At 37.6% G+C, this 20483-nt stretch overlaps 2 protein-coding genes across 5 annotated transcripts in view; one reads left to right on the plus strand and one right to left on the minus strand.

Moving 5' to 3' along the window:
- The first annotated feature begins 1173 nt into the window (after positions 1–1173).
- On the plus strand, positions 1174–4067 carry LOC114240663 (polyglutamylase complex subunit TTLL1). Its single transcript, XM_028171292.2, has one exon. It carries the CDS (start codon positions 1611–1613, stop codon positions 2913–2915), a length of 1305 nt encoding a protein of 434 aa, XP_028027093.2. The 5' UTR covers positions 1174–1610; the 3' UTR covers positions 2916–4067.
- A 5349-nt stretch (positions 4068–9416) lies between these two features.
- Taf1 (TATA-box binding protein associated factor 1) overlaps positions 9417–20483 on the minus strand; it is a 34770-nt gene continuing 23703 nt past the window's right edge. For all 4 annotated transcript variants that reach the window (XM_089734340.1, XM_089734339.1, XM_028171373.2 and 1 more), the window contains exons 24-35: positions 20281–20469; positions 18867–19097; positions 17208–17352; positions 16197–16327; positions 15650–15812; positions 14713–14855; positions 13849–14011; positions 13300–13356; positions 12724–12813; positions 11552–11706; positions 10715–10816; positions 9417–9699 (exon numbers count right to left, since the gene is read on the minus strand). In XM_089734340.1, the coding sequence (XP_089590466.1) occupies positions 9625–9699; positions 10715–10816; positions 11552–11706; positions 12724–12813; positions 13300–13356; positions 13849–14011; positions 14713–14855; positions 15650–15812; positions 16197–16327; positions 17208–17352; positions 18867–19097; positions 20281–20469 (1644 nt within the window). In that variant the 3' untranslated portion in view covers positions 9417–9624. The remainder of the gene's footprint in view (positions 9700–10714; positions 10817–11551; positions 11707–12723; positions 12814–13299; positions 13357–13848; positions 14012–14712; positions 14856–15649; positions 15813–16196; positions 16328–17207; positions 17353–18866; positions 19098–20280; positions 20470–20483) is intronic.

Here is a 20483-nt window from a genome sequence, read left to right on the forward strand (position 1 = left end):
GCCTGCGGGATTCGAACGCCGATACAGTTACATTGTTCCATACAAATGCACCGAGCGTCTTATCTTTTAGGACAAGACAATTGCTGTATTTCAAATAAACCAAATAATAGTACAAGGCGAAGTTTCAATAACAATCCTATTAATCCAATATTCGCTTAAAAAGTAAATCGTTTCTGGTTTACAATTTTTTAAAAGATCATAACTGTTTTTTAAGTCAAAAGACACGTGTAGAACATCCTAGACCTCGTATTCGGCCAGGGAGGCGGATCTCGCCCAAGCCCTGGCCCTCTAAGTGTTTCGGGTACCCCTCACATGTCGGTCTGGGGACCGGCGAGGGGGGCCTAAGAAGACGACGTGCAAGCTGCTCTGCACGTTTTACGCAAGAGCATTCGGGTGATGGAAGGCCGGCTATCCTCGACCCACGCTGGTTCTGGTCCAGCGGGGTATTCCGTAGGATAGCTCACTCTAATCGCCATCTAGGCGGGCTTCGGATAGCCTGCCGACCTGCCTGGTCGTGTTACCGACGACCGTCGGTCCGGCGACCCGAGGGGGAGGGTGATGGGAGAGATGTGCTCCGCACTAAACGCTTCACTTTCCCCCCTTTGCCTTTTTATGGGTTCTGTCTCATGCGAGGTTCGGACGCGGCTTGTTGAGCGACAGGAGGTTTTAGTCAGTTTTGACTCTGACATGGCCCGTCCTCCATCCCCAGTGGAGGGCGGAAGTCCGGCGATTTACTCCTGAACAAAAAAAAAAAAAAAGACCTCGTCTTCATGTCCTCCTCGTCGTCGTCCTCGTCGATCCCCATATTTGCATACAGATGGATGGGGAACACTCATGTATGTATATGAACTTATAGGTAACTGCTTCTGAAAGATCTACACTTTGAAATGTCAAGCAGAATAAGATATTAGTGAGATCTGAAATGAATCATTAGTTGTTGCTATAATCTTAGTTGAGGACCAGATCAGCATTTGTTATTTTTCTCCAATTTTATTAATTCATTTTCACTTTCCTACTTTTTACGACTATGATTGTTTTCGATTTAAAACAAGAAGACATATTTCATTTGGGATTTAATTACTGAAGTTTAAATAAACCCTTGTCTTACATGATTCAATATACTTGGAATGAAATTTAATTTATTAACACTCATAATTAGATTTGTTTCACGTAAGACACGGGCTTCTTCTTAGAAATTATAACAATTTTAAACAATATGTACCTACACGCATACACCTAAATAATAAGTTACGTAGCTACTTTTCTTTTTAATTATTTTTTGAATCTCTACAGATGCATCAACAACATCGAAGAAAATACGTTCATTTACTACGAATAGATTGCTTTAAAAATTTCCTTTGATATACAACACCAAAGCGTTCTCGTAAACCGTGTGCTGTTACAAAAAAACTCGTTTAAAATCAATAGGCACCTACCGGCAGTGTTTACACGTAGTCATAGCGAAACGAACGAGATTGGATATCGGCCAATAGCGGACGATATTTGCAGAAAACGATGACAACGTAACTACGCACCTGTGCCGTAAATATTTGGTCAATACAGCACAACTGAGCAAATATTGCGTACGAAGGCGAAACGAAGTGTCAACAATGAATCAAGAAGCGAAGAAAGTGGCCAATAATTCATATGGAAGAGTTAATATGCCCGCTATAGAAAGATGCCGGGTCAGTTTTTGTACGGATTTGGAAAAGTCCGTTCTGATGAGTAACTTCGAGCGACGAGGGTGGAACCAAGTCGGACCAGACGACGAATGGAACTTTTATTGGGCATCTACACAGACTTGCAGAAATCTGTTCAGCGTAGAAAGCGGATACCGCATGAATGACAACCAAATGATTAATCACTTTCCCAATCATTACGAATTGTCCAGAAAAGATCTGCTTGTGAAGAACATAAAGAGATATAGGAAAGAACTCGAGCGAGAAGGCAATCCTTTGGCAGAAAAAGCAGAAGTAGTTCTACATGGAGGTCAAGTTGTCACGCGCTATGTGCACTTAGACTTTATACCAGTGACTTTTGTTCTGCCTGCGGATTACAATATGTTCGTCGAAGAGTACCGCAAATCACCGCAAAGCACCTGGATTATGAAGCCCTGCGGGAAGTCACAGGGAACAGGAATATTTCTCATAAATAAACTTTCGAAATTGAAAAAATGGTCTCGTGAGGCGAAAACTCCTTTTCACCCGCAACTGAGTAAAGAAAGTTACGTTATTTCTCGGTACATCGACAATCCTCTACTAATAGGAGGGAAAAAGTTTGATCTCCGTCTTTACGTGTTGGTCACTTCTTTTCGACCTCTGAAGGCTTATCTATTCCAACTCGGCTTCTGTAGGTTTTGTACAGTCAAATATGACACAAGCGTAACAGAGTTGGACAACATGTACGTGCACTTGACAAATGTCAGTGTCCAAAAACATGGAGGTGATTATAACAATATACACGGGGGTAAAATGACAGTTCAGAACCTAAGACTGTATTTAGAAGGCACTAAAGGAAGAGCTGTTACCGATAAATTATTCTCCGCCATTCAGTGGCTAATCGTGCATTCCCTAAAAGGCGTATCATCGGTAATGGCAAATGATCGACATTGTTTTGAATGTTACGGTTATGACATTATTATCGACAATCAACTAAAGCCTTGGCTTGTCGAAGTGAATGCTTCTCCATCATTAACTTCGACAACGGTGAACGACAGGATTTTGAAATACAAATTGATTGATAACATATTGAGTGTGGTGTTTCCACCGGACGGTGTGCCGGATGTGCGTTGGAATAAATTACCTAGCGCCGAAGCATTGGGGAATTTCGATCTTCTCATCGATGAAGAGCTTCTAGAAAAAGAGGAACCATCTAATTCGAGTGGTAGAGGCACAAAACCGAATAAAGCTAGATGAAAACTTACGTAAATCAGCCTAAGTTGTATTCGGCATTTCAGTAGTTATACCTTTTTAATGCGATCTAAGTGCACTTAAAGTGTTTGTTGAGTGCGGTGTGTATTTGCATTTTAATGTTTGTTACCCGCAGAAAAATATGGCTACGTCCTACGGCCATTCTATATGCTAAACAGGCGCCAACTTCCGGCAGAGGAATGCTGTGCAAGTTTTATCCGCCGTCGGAGCTCGCCTTTGCAGGCGGAAAACTTTATAATTCGGTGCTTGCTACATTCGGACAATTGGTAACTTTTTGAATTGATCACAGCGGAATTTACCCGTATAACTGAAAATGCTTTTGAGATTAACCGTTTGCTACGAGAAAAAAAGTATGACTGTGTAGTATATTCGTATATAGTATATAATGTAATTCTGTAATGTGTTATTAATAATATACGTGTGTAAACGCATGAAAAGGATTAGATAACTTTTATAATTAATTGGAAACGAGTCACACACGGTCATCCACCCCTAAATTGGAATTCCCTGTGTTATAAGTAAAAGAGACGGATATACATAATTATATACGTTTAAATTTATACATATTATGTAGATAATACGCACCCAGACAAAAAGGAAACAAAGCTGTTCATCACCCAAATGTTTTGCCCCATATGGAAATCGAACCCATAACCCCCGGCGGAATTGTGAGGAGCGCTAACTTCTCCACCACTGAGTCAGTCTATTATATTTTGTGGTTTAGAATCAGGAAAAGATCGAAATTTCTTTTCCGCAGTATTCACCACCTATGTATTTAGCAAAATGAACGTTGTGTACATAGAAATTCAATTTGAGTTTCAGTTCGGAATTTATTGAAACCGATAAAACCGAAATGGTCAGTAAGCCATCTGGGCAAGTACTGCGGTTACTGCAATCATAAACTGAAGTCAAGTCACAGTTCAAAACGTGCCCGCTCTGATCCCTGCCCGGAACTTAAGTGCATTTTAGATTCTAACTCTGTATTATTGATTGCTGCTCTGTATACTATTCAATAAGGTATATATTTAATGTACAAGGATTACGATTTTAATAAGTGAATTCATTAAAAAAGGCTTAGAGCATTTATATCATGTATACTTAAATCGTATGACAAAAAACTGAAACATATTAATTAATTTTACAACAGCAAAAATATTAAAATGTACCTAATTATTAGATAAAGTAATGGATGTATGTATTTATTATTCTGCCTAATAACTGCATTGCAATTTGAATTTCAAACGGTATCAAGGATTAATTGTTAACAAAAGTAATTTCCATGTTGATTTTATGGTAAATACTTTTACTGGTGGTAGGACCTCGTGTGAGTCCGCACGGGTACGTACCACCACTCTGCCTAATTCTGCCGTGAAGCAGTAATGCGTTTCGGTTTGAAGGGTGGGGCAGCCGTTGTAACTGTACTGAGACCTTAGAATTTATATCTTAAGGTAAGTGGCGTATTTACGTTGTAGATGTTTATGGGCTCCAGTAACAACTTAACACCAGGTGGGCTGTGAACTCATTCACCCATCTAAGCAATAAAAAAAAGATGTGTGGTGTCGTGGGATACCGGATAGGAACGAAAATCCTTTAAAAAAAAAAAAAAGAATTACGAGAAAAAAATCGCGCCGTGAAATATCGCTGTGGAGAAAACAAGGCCTTATTCCACTGACTTTTTCTTACGGTTTTTACTATCAAATTTTTTTCAGTTCGGTCGTGCAGCAAAATCCCTCCATGCCTGCCGTAAGGAACTTCGTTCCAAAAATTACAAAATTATAGGCAATATTTTGTTTTGATGAACAGACACATATTCTGTGAATAAACAGAAATATTATAAAAAAAAGGTCTTTGTTATGTTTTTCATGCGTTCGTAAAACTACCAAAGAAATATTTATGGTAAATCGCAACTATTCATTAAAATTCGTATTCATATTACACGATGGAATTGGCGAAACTAAATTATAGGGAATTGCCAACTACATTGATATTCAGTGCACGGTGTCAACTTTATTGGCACTCCGATGATTGCAATCCGGAGCATTCATCTCTATTCCCAATACAGCAAAATTATAACGTTGACATATTAGATTTTGCTTCGTTATGAGATCGAATATTAATATAACTTATAGTGTACATTCGTATTGATACATTTGTAGATATAATAAATTAGTTACCATATTTCGACGGTCTATTCACTTTTAACACAATATTCAAATTATTGAAAATTTAGGTTTAATAGTAACACATTGTACAAGTTAATCTACTATGTGTAAATCTACAGAGTCTCCCGTAAAGGGTATATCAAGCCGGAATATGCCTAATGTAGATTAAGATAAAATAAAAAAAAAAATTGTATTCAGTAGTTTCATACAAAAACTAATTTATTAACTTTTTGATAACAGCCCTGAATTTATATAATATAATAAAATTACAATAAGTCAGAACGAGATAGATATAACAAATTCGATTAACGCATTTCAAACAAATAAATACGAAAATATTGCAACCATATTACTACTACATAATAGATAATTAAAGCCGTGAAGAAGTAATGCGTTTCAGTTTAAAGGGTAGGGCACCCACCGCCGCCGGTGGGTGGCGCATTTACGCTGTAGATGTCTATGGGCTCCAGTAACCACTTAACACCAGAAGGGCTGTGATCTCATCCACCCATCTAAGCAATAACAAAAATAAAAATAAAAAAAGCTCAAAAACTCAAAAAACTTAAACTTATTTCCGCAAATGTTACGTGCCAGTGCCGGCGGAATGTTTAAGTATATGTATATTCGTATATATTTAAGTATATATTTCGACTTGATATATCCTTTATGGGACGCCCTGTATATAAATACATAGTAGGTAAAACAACAATAGCCGCCGGCTTGGCTGTAACTCTGGAATTGCTGATATCCATGAGCGATGGTGACGAGGTGGGTTATATTCTCGTATTTGTGACAAAAAAATGAAGATCTTAAAAACATTTCTTGAGTAAATCATGACGGCGTGCTCCATGAAAACTTTTGCTATTGTATTATACTTGCTAGAGTTTCTACAGAGCTCAAAAACAATGAAGATCAATAGTAGATAAGTTAATATTCTATTTCATAAAAATATATCTATACTAATATATAAATCTACAGTGGTTTTTACGGATGTTCCGTTATAACTACGGAACCATGCATCCGATTGACTTGAAACTTGGTATCCATGTAGAAAATACATGTACTTAATGGATAGGCTAATATTTATATGAGTGTTGGACTCCCTACAACAGTTGCGGGGGCGATAATGATGAGAATCTTTGTGGGGATGAGAAATAATAATGTTAATTTTAAATTCCCAGTGAAGCGGACGGGTACAGCTAGTATTTTATATAGGTATTATAACTAGTCAGGTCATAAGTATTGTCACACAGTAAAAACTTTTCTATTAGAATGCTGGCCACAAAAAAGTTTATTGAATTCGAATTCCGAATTGTTCATGAAAATAAAAATGTGTACTTTTAGAATTTTACTCATTTTTAAATATGGAGTGGACGCTTAAAGAAGACCGTGTTGCAGTTATTGCGTTGCATCGTTGCGGTTACGCGCCAATTCAAATTTTTAACATACTGAAAAATTTGAATATAACCAAAAGATTCGTTTATCGTACCATCAAACTATACAATGAAGACTCTAGTGTAGATGACAGGTCAAGAAGTGGTCGCCCTCGGTCTGTTAGGACTCCAGCAGTGATAAAAGCTGTGAAGGCGCGAATTCAAAGAAATCCCAAACGTAAGCAGAAACTGTTGGCCCTTCAGATGGGGTTAAGCAGAACCACGGTGAAAAGGGTGTTAAATGAAGACTTAGGGCTTCGGGCATATCGAAGAAAAACAGGACATCGTTTGAATGCTCGTCTAATGGACCTGAGACTGAAGAGATGCCGCGCTTTGTTGAAGCGGTACGCGGGAAAAAAATATCGGGAAATTCTTTTTTCGGATGAAAAAATTTTTACCGTAGAAGAGAGCTACAACAAACAAAATGATAAGGTGTACGCACACAGTAGTGAAGAAGCGAGCAACCGTATTCCGCGTGTCCAACGAGGTCATTTTCCATCCTCGCTCATGGTATAGTTGGGAGTTTCTTATTGGGGCTTAACAGAGGTACATTTTTGTGAGAAAGGTGTAAAAACGAATGCAGTTGTGTATCAAAATACAGTCCTGACGAACCTTGTGGAACCTGTTTCTCATACCATGTTCAATAACAGGCACTGGGTATTCCAACAAGATTCGGCGCCAGCTCATAGAGCGAAGAGCACACAAGACTGGCTGACGGCGCGTGAAATCGACTTCATCCGGCACGAAGACTGGCCCTCCTCCAGTCCAGATTTGAATCCGTTAGATTACAAGATATAGCAACACTTGGAGGAAAAGGCGTGCTCAAGGCCTCATCGCAATTTGGAGTCACTCAAGACATCCTTGATTAAAGCAGCCGCCGATATTGACATGGACCTCGTTCGTGCTCCGATAGACGACTGGCCGCGCAGATTGAAGGCCTGTATTCAAAATCACGGAGGTCATTTTGAATAAACTTTAGTATCATAAGAATCTATGTTTTGTTAAGTTCATTTTGGTATATGAATGGTTACATAATGAATAAACTTGTTTCAATTATTTTACATTAAACATGTGACAGAATTTATGACCTGACTAGGTATAAATAATCCTACTATGATAGCCACTGGCAAAAATAAGCCGAAGTGTTGCGATGACATATAAAGTTTATTCACAAATACCTACTTGCGACAAACGTGAATTTGTTTTATTCATCGAGTACGTCTGAAGATGGCTTTGTTTTGAATACATTTGAATACAAACATCCACAATGGCATGATTAAACGAGCTTATAACAACTGTATTTGAATAAACGTCCATTTTAATATTCTGCGAAAACGTGAGTTATTGAGGTCATATGCATACTGCCAAATGGAGATATAAGTTTCTTATGTGTTTAAATTAACATTTTAAGTAAATGACTTAATATTTACAAGCACGAACTTATTATGTTTAGAATGATAAATCTCCTGTAGCTATATGTGAGAATTAAGAATATTGTGTGTCCGCGCGGGTAGGTACCGCCACCCTGCCTATTTCTGCCGTGAAGCAGAAATGCATTTCGATCTGAAGGGCAGCCGTTGTAACTATATTGAGATCTTAGAACTTATATCCACTTAACACCAGGTGGGCTGTGAGCTCGTCCATCCATCTAATCAATAAAAAAAAAGTGGGTTATCAGGTTAACTCAACTGTATATCTCCCAGAGGTGACCTTCATCGTCGGCAGGTTCCGAAGGCTAGGTCTGGAGGTAGCGCTCGATAAATCCTAAGTCCTGTGGTTTCACGAGGGCTATTATTCTTATGACCTTTGTTTTTGTATATCAATATAACATTAATATGTTGTTAACATCGAAAACAGGTAAATTGGTCAATATAACTAATAGCTCAGACAAAACAATAACAATTAACATCAATTAACGCTCTCAAGAGGTCCTACCACCAGTAATTACGCAAATTATAATTTTGCGGGTTTATTTTTATTGCACGATGTTATTCTTTCACCATGGAAGTCAATCGTGAACATTTGTTAGGTACATATTTCATTAGAAAAATTGGTGCCACCTGCGAGATTTGAACACCGGCAAAGTAGCATCGCTCCTTTAAGCCACGACGACTTCAAACAAAATAAAATCAAATCAACACAACGATCTTTGGGAAAGATTACAGTACATTGGAATTTGTTAAAGTGATATAGTGTAAGTAAATACTAGTACGTATTAGGTATTAGTTAGTACGGCAAGATATTCTGTGACTGCCTTAGTGACTCTGATAGTACGGAATTTTTGGCGGGAAGTGAAGTTGTGTGATTTGTTTCATTTTGTCTATTTAGTGTTTCTTCAGATTTAAATGTGTAATAACGGTGGTTTATTAACTGTTTAGTATTTGTGAAAGTGCACAAATGTGGAAAAATGAAACAAAGCCGCTGAACGTAACTTTTCGGAATCCTCCAAAAAGTCTACTGAAAAAGTCTCAGTAAACGACCACCATTTTACTGAGATTATGTTTCAACCCATAGATAATCTCATCTCATTTACATTTCAAAATATAATTTTTCATATAAAAGTTTTCAATAATATTAAAATAAGACTTGACCTAAAGGCGTTAGTTACCAGGTCATAAAATCCCTTAAAAATAATAATCTGATAGTACGTCTTATTTTTGATAACTTTTAATAAGCCTGTCTTTGTTTAAAACCGAATTCATTATTTTATCACGAACCCCTTGGCGTATTAAATTCGCCATTAGCACTCTTTTGTGTAAGAAAAATTAAACATATTTCACGTTGTGTCTCTGATGCGATTGATATGCGATTTTCACGATTCAGTGGTAAAATTATAACACTAGCTATAAAAAATGAATGTTATTTAAGCTTAAATAAATTAAACGTCCATGTCAAATATTATTTTTATTTCTTTAATAGCTTATTTTTATAAAATACACTTTAAAATAATATATCAATCAATCAATCATGTTCTTCCTTATATAGAAACAAAGATCGGTGACCTTTTTAGTAACTCCATTTAAATATTTACTGTTTGAAGATTTTCGAGGAAATTTCTCGAAAACGTTTATCTTTTCTCATCACCAATATCTATACCGCTTAGAACCACAACCCATCTTCTGCTTCTTCCTCGCTATCAGTCACCTGGAGATCATCTTGAATGGCTGGGTCGGGCTGGACAAAATAATATTATATTATAATATTTTTAATTTGATTTCAATATTGCCTGTTTATCCACAACTTGATTTTAATCACAAAAAAAAATATTTTAGATGACTACTTTATACAAAGACATTAGAGATGATTACATGGAATCGTCGAGCAGTCGTTTCCTTAAAATTCCAGATCGAATCACTATTTTTGTGTGCAGAAACCAATCTTTACTGTGTGTTATATGTTCTACGCAAGGCAGCTTTTAAGCTAGTGTAGTGTTATAATATATTTGTACAAAGAATAGAATAAGTATCGAATAGTATAATATAGAATAAACGACGGTAGGCAGCAGCTTAGCTCTGTCCCTTGCATTGCTCATCTTGCTACAAGGGCAATAAAAAAAGACAAGCTGAATGAAGCTTTTCCGGTACCGGTAGTGTAAAATCTTCAAAAATCGTTCCAATTGTAATTCAACTTTTTTGCACGCAATGTAATTAATACAGAACTCACTTTGCTTTATATTGCGGGTTCGATATTTCTAAAACGAAAGGATTCATTCCAAGCAAATGAATATCACGTCGTTCATGTTATTTACGTTCAACCATTTTCAAATATAGCAATTTATTGCTAACAGCACTCTCACCCGCTATAACTTCAAATTATAAACACTGAAGTTTTAATTCAATATCATAACGGTACTTTGTACAAACACGGATTTGCGAGGTACAAAAAGCGGCGGAGAAAAACCATTCACTGATAAAGTAAATGTCTTTTTTTATTTTTCTTATTGCTTAGATGGGTGGACGAGCTCACAGTCCACCTGGTGTTAAGTGGTTACTGGAGTCCATAGACATCTACAACGTAAATGCGCCACCCATCTTGAGATATAAGTTCTAAGTTCTCAAGTATAGTTACTGCCCCGCCCTTCAAACCGAAACGCGTTACTTCTTCACGGCAGAAATAGGCAGGGCGGTGATACCTACCCGTGCGGACTCACAAGAGGTCCTACCACCAGTAATGTCTTGTCGTCACGTACCTGCCAATTCTCTGGCGGCTCCTCCTTGAACTGCTGAGGCGGCTCCATGTGACTCTCTATCATCGCGGGAACCATGCTCATGTCAGGTTCGATAGGCTCTTCCTGTTGACAATCACAATATCGATGTGTGAAAGGTTATTTATTCCTTTTAAGCGATATTTCGCTGTAATACGCGCCATTTACCTTTGTAATTAAAGGTCTGTTTTATTTGATATTAGTATCAAAAATTAGATGTTTTTATTTAGTTGAACTTCAATTAACTTTACCCCATTCAAATAGCTGAGAAGGCTTTGTTTGTTAAAACAATATTTACAAAAATTTAAACTTTAAATGGCTCTCCTGTAATGTCGCAAAATGTCGCTTAAACCAAATAGCCTGTCACCACTCGATTTTTTTTATTGCTTAGATGGGTGGACGAGCACACAGCGTACCTGGTGTTAAGTGGTTACTGAAGCCCATAGACATCTACAATGTAAATGCGCCACCTACCTTGAGATATAAGTTCTAAGGTCTCAGTATAATTACAACGGCTGCCCCACCCTTCAAGCCGAAGCGCATTACTGCTTCAAGGTAGAAATATGTAGGGTGGTGGTACCTACCCGTGCGGACTCACAAGAGGTCCTACCACCAGTAGAAGGTTCTACGACCAGTAAAGAGGTCCTACCACCAGTAAAGAGGTCCTACCACCAGTAAAGAGGTCCTACCACCAGTAAAGAGGTCCTACCACCAGTAAAGAAGTCCTACCACCAGTAAAGAGGTCCTACCACCAGTAAAACTCGCAGCTCGCAAGGATATCGTGAGTAGATATTGTTTGTCCGTTTCCATATTTATATTTACCTTTACGATGGGCGGGAAAGTAAAGTCAGTCGGCTGATCCAAGTCCACGAAGTCATCCGAAGGCGGAGGCAGGTCGTCCGTCACTTCTCGTTTGATCGTCGTCGGGAAATCGGACGGATCCGATATCATGCTCGGCTCGTCCAGCGTTGTATCTTCTACATAACAATAACATCCATTAAGTTTGTCCGAAATAAACATCAAGAGCTTAAGTAAGGGCGCTTTTGTCTTATTGCCACGAATGTCGACTGTACTCTGTGGACATTGATTAGTGGACATAGATTAAGAAAAAAATTGTTTTTTTTTAGACATTATTTACCAATTTTAGGTTATAATTTTTTTTTAATTGAAAATATTATTGCTTTTCAATATGGTGACATCATGAGTTACGTAAAGAACGGGGAACCATTGCCTTATTTTGAGGCAATGTGTGTGACCTGTGACAGGATACTCTTTTCCTAATTCTATCAATGTCACCCGTTAATTTAATAAATTATTTCGATTTTATTTATAAATTAAATACCATTTCTCTGAGAACGTATTCAGATTGTTAAACAGCGTATTGATACACAAACCTTAAAAGAGTGTACTAAGTACTCTGTGGTTGTCGTATCAAAACTGACATTTGAATCGTACACAGGGACTTTTTGGCGGGAATGTAAGCAGCAATTCGGTAGACAGCGGCTTGGCTCTGCCTCTGGCATTACTGAAGTCCATGGGCAACGGTAACCACTTACCATCAGGTGAGCCGTAGGCTCGTCTCGGCAATAAAAAAAAGAACTGCATGTGTGAATTGTTTTTTTTGTTTGTCATTTTAGTGTTTCTTCAGGTTTGATTAAGTGACAACAACAGTGACAACAAATACGTTTTTTCTTTCTTTTTTTTAATACGATGAACACATTTATAAATATAACAGTTAATAACAGTGGCTTAACAGTTATCTATACTAATATATAAATCTACAGTGGTATTTACGGATGTTCCGTTATAACTACTGAACCATGCATCCGATTGACTTGAAACTTGGTATCCGTGTAGACAATACATGTACTTAATGAATAGGCTAATATTTATATGAGTGTTGGACTCCCTAATAATAATGATAATAAATAATACGCGAGTACGGCGAGTAGGGCTAGTATATATATACCTACAAAGCGTTTTAATCAGCTTACCTGGTTTGACACAGAGTTGAATGGTGTCAACGATGTCTTTCTGTTCCACCTCTTCCAATTCCGAACTACCACTGTCCGAGTATTGAAGATCTAAAAACGTTATTAGCAATTGAACAAATACTTTCGCACATTACAGAGGGGCGGGAGGGAATATAATCATAACATCAGATTCCCAAAGGGGGGTAAAAACAAAACCGAATCAATGTGTACTTTTTTATATATAAAGACTGTTTGCTTTCAACATAACAAAATAAGGACTGAGAAATTTAAACTCTAACGATATTTCAATGAAAACATCTAATATTAAATAAATTATTGGATCTTCGATTATAGTGTATATTAAATTGGTTTTATTATTTCCGAAACCAAGATTCAAATACTTTACTTTAGTCACGGACGACAACACAAAAAATACAACGAAAACAATAAATGAAGACATTGAAACATATAATTAGTTAACGCGTCTTCGATTATTTTTTTAAACCGAAAGAAATACATTATCTGATACGCTATAATGTTACAGCGCTTAAAGAAAACTGAATACTAAAATAATTATTTAATCTTAACTTTACATACCTTCTTCCAAACTGTTCTGATCTTTACGTGGTCTGCCTCGTTTTCTAGGAGTAGCACCTAAGCATAAAACAATACAATTTTTTTACATAAGAGAAAAATCGATTTTGTTTCTTTAAGAAAAATTGTTAATTAATTTTTTTACATGCTTTTATATATAACAGGAAATGGTTGAAAAAAAAAATATATGATTTTTAATTCAATTACACTAGTGTTCCCCCGGCAGTCGCAATTCCACTATAATTAATTGAAATTTTAAGTTTGTACATGATTCTATTGTCAAAGACTATTTATTATACTTCTACAATCACAGATTTCGCCAAGACTACACTTTAGACAAATTTAACATTAATAACAATATTTAATTATTATTTTTCTTTTTTTAAGGGTTTTAACCTGGATTTGGTAACTAAGACTTTTAAGGTCATGTATTATTTTAATTTATATTCTTATTTTTATGAAAAATGATAATAATTATGGAGTGTACTGAAATGAAATGAAATGAAGATGATTAATTTGAGACATGGGACAACGCCCACTAGTGATACTAACCGTCTGATGTTGAGGGCTTGTGTTTCCGCGGACGCCCCCGGCCGCGCTTCTCGTCCGTGGGGGGGAGTTCGTCGCCCTCCGGCTCCGAGTGCTGGGCGTCTTCGAGCATTTTCTGTTGAACCCTAACTATGTTCGCTTCCAACTGACTTACATGCTCGTCGAACTGTAAAAATAAATTACATTTAATTTTATTTTTATCAATATAAAATATATTAAAACAAACACCGGGGACATAATATTATCGCAAAAACATCAAACCATTGGATCGTTGTGGCACATTTCAAATTATTTACTTTGGCAACAATTAGACGACAATTTGACGTAGAAAATATATTATTTAAATATAAATACAATCTATATATATAAAAATAAGTTGCTGTTCGTTAGTCTCGCTAAAACTCGAGAACGGCTGGACCAATTTGGCTAATTTTGGTCTTGAACTATTTGTGGAAGTCCAGAGAAGGTTTAAAAGGTAGATAAATATGAAAATTCTCGGAATTAAATAAAAATAACAATTTTGTTTTCTCTTTGATGTGTCCCCCCCGTCGGACGGATTCGTTTTGTTTTGTTTTAAGTTTATTTTAAACAAAAGTTTAGATCTTTTATTTATCGACTGAGGCACTACGAAGTTTACCGGGTTAGCTAGTAATCGATAAAAATCCAACAGTAACGAATACATGCACATTAAACTAACTACATCAGTACTTAATTTTGTTTGGTGCAAGTTATATTCATTATACATATACATATATACATATATTCATTATCAGAATGTAAAAGGCATCGAACAATCTTTCAACAGTTGAGTAATAACAAAACCGATAATTTAGGCGAGGACTGGCTACAAACACTGCGTAAATATACCTGGCCTAAAGCGTCCTGCGTGACCTTCAATACGGCCTCAGCTTGTCTCGTGAACTGAGAGTTCGGGCCGTTGTAAGCCCGACAATTATCCACCAAAAGTTGTACGTCCCGGAGGAATTCTTCTCGGCTGTGATATTTGTGGGCTGAAAAAACAATCATACCAATCAACACACGATTCTCTATGGTATCGCTGGCCAAACCTCTCTGCTGTTAAGCAGTTGTCAGACTTCATATACCGTAGATTGGGGGGAATTGGAACCCTTTCCAAATCCAACACAAATTTTCAATGATTTTTCTTAGGGTAATACCAATAAAATTGAGATTAAAATGGGTCCCGAGGCTTAAATTTTTATATACGACGCGTTATTATACATAGTCCATTACAAAATATACACAAAAACTGAAAAAACTAGCTTAACCCGATTCACCTTGGCTTTGGGGTGAATCAGTTTACGCATGGGGACAATAGTTTTTCGATAGGGTTGACACAATTTAGTTGTTAGGTAGGTACCTAACTTTAGGTAATTAACTTTTTACCTTTTATGAGTTACAAAACTTTGATGACTAAATTAAACTATTTAATATTCTTAAACAATAAATAAAAGTAATTTTTAGTTCAACAAAGTTAAATTTTTAACAACTCAACAAAAGTATTGGGACATCCCAGATTTGTCCCTATTCTAACTCTAAACTCTATTCACCCCAATCTACTACCGCGTAATTCATACTCGTATATCGAATACCGCGCAAACGGATCCATCACCGGTACATTTAAACGTAATAAATTCGTTTGGGCTCAGAAGTGATAATATTTAAGAAATAATTTAAAAAAAATTTGAGTTTATTTAGATTTTGAAACTATAATCAGTATTTAACATTTCGATACATTAGTTTGGATTCGATAATTTTGGATAAGAATATACTATTATTTGTATACCTTGAATCTTCTTTCCCATAGTTTCCATGTCTATAGGTTGCTTGATGACGTTGTAATAGTCTTTAACTTGTTTCTTGTTGACGGGCTTCAAGAAGGGCCACGATTCGGGCATTATCTTCAGTTTCGTTGTCAGAAGATTCTCGAATATAAACGACAAGGCCACCTGACGACGATAAAAACTCATAATATTTCATGAATATATTTGAAACTATAAACAACGTGTTACAAAATTCCCTGCAATAAATATAATTTCCTTTTTTTTTTGCTTAGATGGGTGGACGAGGTCACAGCCCATCTGGTGTTAAGTGGTTACTGGAGTCCATAGACACCTACAACGTAAATGCGCCACCCACCTTGAGATATAAGTTCTAAGGTCTCAAGTATAGTTACAACGGCTGCCCCACCCTTCAAATCGAAACGCATTACTGCTTCACGGCAGAAATAGGAAGGGTGGTGATACCTACTCGCGCAGACTCACAAGAGGTCCTACCACCAGTTAAAAATTGGAATGTATTAAGTTAAGGAGCCATAACAGTGAAAAGATTACCTGATCGTTGTCATCAAGTAATGGATTTATTTGTTTCTCGAGTTTCATTAGCTGTTCCTCTTTTTCTGCTAATTTCTCAACGCAGCGCTGTAACATTCTCTGGGCCGCCACAGTGAGACTGCTTGTTGGACCTAAAAGTATTGCATAGATTAGTGGACGAGCTCACAGGCCACCTGGTGTTAAGTGGTTACCGGAGCATCTACAACGTAAATGCCGCCACCTACCTTGAGTTCTAAGGTCACAGTATAGTTACAACGACTGCCCCGCCCTTCAAACCGAAACGCATTACTGCTTCACGGCAGAAATAGGCAGGGTGGTGGTACCCACCCGTGCGGACTCACAAGATGTCCTAACACTAGCAATTATGCAAATTATAATTTTGCGGGTTTGATTTTTATTACACGATGTTTGATTTATACAGCGGGATTCAAACACCGGTGCATCGCTCAACGAATGCACCGGACGTCTTATCCTTTAGGCCACGACGACTTCTAATTCGTATAAATTCTACAAATATCAAGATTTTGAATCCCCGAAGAAGTGATGTTAGTCTGGAAATAGCATGCTTGTGGCAAAATAAACAGTCCACTAGTTTTCTTAGGTTTTAACATTTAACAGGTGAGTAATTTCTAAACCGGAAATACCAATAAATTTGCACGAATTTGCATTCAAAACAATCACCACTTATTGCCATAAAGTGTAATGCGATGATCCAAATCAAGTTATTGAAGAGCCTAGCTGGATTCGCGCGATACAATATGCTCCATCATTAAGATAGAAAAAAATAATTTCGGCATTCTTATTGTGACTTCTAAACGGTCCAAAACCATCAACACCCGTAAAAATGCGCACTCTAATAACTCATTATAATTAATATGGACGCAAAATCAAAGTTATTATCTTCACATTTTTTTCAGGCCTCATTTAGACTCCCTTTCATTGATGATTTGGCGGCTGTCCGACAGCCGACAAATATCATATCTCCATCGTGCGTTGTCCCGTCGAACTCACCATTATAAAGCGTGCTGTTCTCGACGATCTGATTGACATCGGCCAAGAATTCTTCGCGGCTTTGATAATGTTTCTGTCGGAGATTATCTCGTATAGTTTGCAGATCCATCGGCCGGGAAACTATGCGATAGTAATCTGCGACGAGCTGTTAAAAAAACAACAACAACAATATTGTAAAGTTATAAATAACCAATGAACGAAATTCCACCACTATCACCGAGACACCTAAATATTGCTCTTTTCTGTCTTGTTGCCATTTAATTAAAAAAAAAAAACTTACAATTCCCACAATTTTTTTTAATTTTTTTTTAATAAATAAATATTTACTAACAATCACGCCACGTTAACCGGCCCCGTGATAAGTTCGTAAAGAACTTGTGTTACAGGTACCAGATAACGGATATAAATGTAAGATTTTTATTATACACATACATATATTTAATATACATCCATAACCCTGGAAAATACATTTATATTTATCATACAAATATCTTCCCTTGGCGGGATTCGAACCCGCGACCCCCTTGTGTAGTGACCATGTCACTTACCACTACACCAGACGGCCGTTAAACCACAATTAACCACAAATTAACTTTATAGTTCTCGTATAGCTGACTGACGACTGGATAGTCTGATTAATTCGTTAAAGAGGTTTTAATCATGTCTACTACTCGTAAGAACCGAAGGGAATCGCCATTTTTATTCATAACACTAATACTCGTCACAAGCTACTTAGCATAAATGGAAATCAAATTGCCAACCAGAGAAGAAAATGCTACCTATCGTTCCCTATTCGTACAGCATAGAGTAACTGTGAATAGTAAAGAAATAAATGTAGAAAACGGTCTATGTTCATTCACTCTTTCAAACGTTCATTATGAATCAATCTAAGCGTTAGGGTATAAGGCGGAATAAATTTGGGGTAAACTGTGGTGCTTTGGCAAATAAAAAGCAATGTCAATGGCAATGTCAATGTTTTAAAATCTAAACTGTGGTGCTTTAGCAAATAAGAAGCAATGTCAGCAATGTTTTAAGGTCACAAGCTAATTGCAATGTCAACGGCAGTTCTTCAAAAAAAAAAATTGGAGATACATAAAAAACCTGTACTATTGAAATTTTTAATATAATATGTTTCCATGTTACAAAACTTATTATTGTACATTAGGAAGGCTATGGATAATCAATAAAAAAAAAGATGTGTGTTGTCGTGGGACACTGGATAGGAACGAAGTTCATTATTATAAAAATATTAATTTTAAGTTCTATTCGAGGTATAAAGAAAATAAAACTGGAGGTTTCGCAACAACCCACGGTCATTCGGTAACGTGCGAACTTATTGTGGTACACTTCATTCACTGTTGTTTGCATAAGAGTTAGTGTATTGTGCAAACGAACGCTCTGAGATCGTGGTCAATGAATGATAAAAAAATATGTTATTTTTTGTACGTTATTACAAAGTTAAGTCGTACACTGTGTGCATTACTAATAAAAATCTTACGTTACAGACGTTTTTTCCCGGTTAGGGTACTCCTCCGCATCGCCCCATAAGGATTTTTTATATATATCATCTGATAATCCGAAAACGCCAGATCGAATCGTCGCATTAAGTTTGGGCTTTACTAAAATTGAAAACTTGTAAATATGCAACAACTCCCTAACCTTATGATTGACAGGAAACAGGAAAGGCTGTACATCGGGCAAATGCCGCATGTGGTTGAGTACGTCTTCCAGCAACGACGACAGGGTGACCAGCGGATCGGTGCGGCGCCTCTCGGCCGGCCGCCGGACCAAGTACTCGCACGAGTCCGCGGTGGCGCCGCGACGTTTGCTGCGTCCGAACTCGCTGCCGCGCCTGCCGCCGCCGCGACGCTTCAGCTCCTCGGCGGTTTGCTAAATGAAAAACTTCGCATTAAAACGAATGCATAACTTGTGGCGTTAGCTATAATACATCTTACTGGTGGTAGGACCACTTGTGAGTCCGCACGGGTAGGTACCACAACCCCGCCTATTTCCGCCGTGAAGCAGTAATGCGTTTCGGTTCGAAGGGTGGGGTAGCCGTTGTAACTATACTTAGACCTTAGAACCTATATCTCGAGGTGAGTGGCGCATTTACGTTGTAGATGTCTATGGGCTCCAGTAACCACTTAACACCAGGTGGGCTGTGAGCTCGTCCATACATCTAAGCAATAAATAAAAAAACATAACTTATGGCGTTAATTGACGAGATACCTGAATCTCGCTTACGACATTATACAAAACTGTACCCGTCCGCTTCGCTGGGCATTTAAAATTAACATTATTATTTCTCATCCCCACAAAGATTCTCATCATGAACGCCCCCGAAACTGGTGTAGGGGAGTCCAAACACTCATATAAATATTAGCCTATCCATTAAGTACATGTATTTTCTACATGGATACCAAGTTTCAAGTCAATCGGATGCATGGTTCAGTAGTTATAACGGAACATCCGTAAAAACCACTGTAGATTTATATATTAGTATAGATATATAAGTATAGATAAGCTTGCAATTATACAAGTTCCGAACAACAACATTCAGACCATCGGTCTGCCGAGCAATATCACCCGCTTGGTGGAAGATTATACCTTTATCGTTTACCCCCAAATACTTGCAAACTTTTTTTTGTACCTATGCTGATAGCCTTGAGACTCTTGAGAGGCTATTTCAGCTTCACCTTGACGAGTACGTGAGCTCACGGGGCTCAAACCGGAAGTGTTGCTAGCTTTGGCCCGAGCAAGGGCAGTGCTTCGCAGAATCTACTACCGGATCGAAAACGTGACCCACTCAGAAGATCCAGCGAGAAACTAAGTGGACTGCGTCTAATGACCGTAATGACGTGTTTAGGGCGACGTCGACTGTTTACCATTCGGTCCGCAGAATCGGGAATGTTCCATAGTCCTGTACTATCCTAGTTAGCGGTTATTATTTATTGTTATTATTCAACTAATTTGAGGTGGGTGAAATATGTTGATTATAGAATATGCAGAAAGTGTGTGTTGTTGAGAGTACATAATTCACATTTCAACTTGGAGCTCTTGAAATAAGCCTTACCTTAATAATCTTGGTTGGTAGCGTTAGCTTTGTTCCATCCACATATCCAAGATCATCATCTTCTGGTTCAACGGGAGGAGGCTCCACGTCTATGTCCGGAGGAGAGGCTGGTCCACCCGTAACCGAGCCGGTGTACAGCGGACACGCTTTGTTCGTCCTCATGTGACCAACCTGGCCGCAGGCGCCACACTGTTCCAACACTC

The sequence above is a fragment of the Bombyx mandarina genome, chromosome 17, assembly GCF_030267445.1.
Source record: "Bombyx mandarina strain Sakado chromosome 17, ASM3026744v2".
NCBI classification, from domain to species: Eukaryota; Metazoa; Arthropoda; class Insecta; order Lepidoptera; family Bombycidae; genus Bombyx; species Bombyx mandarina.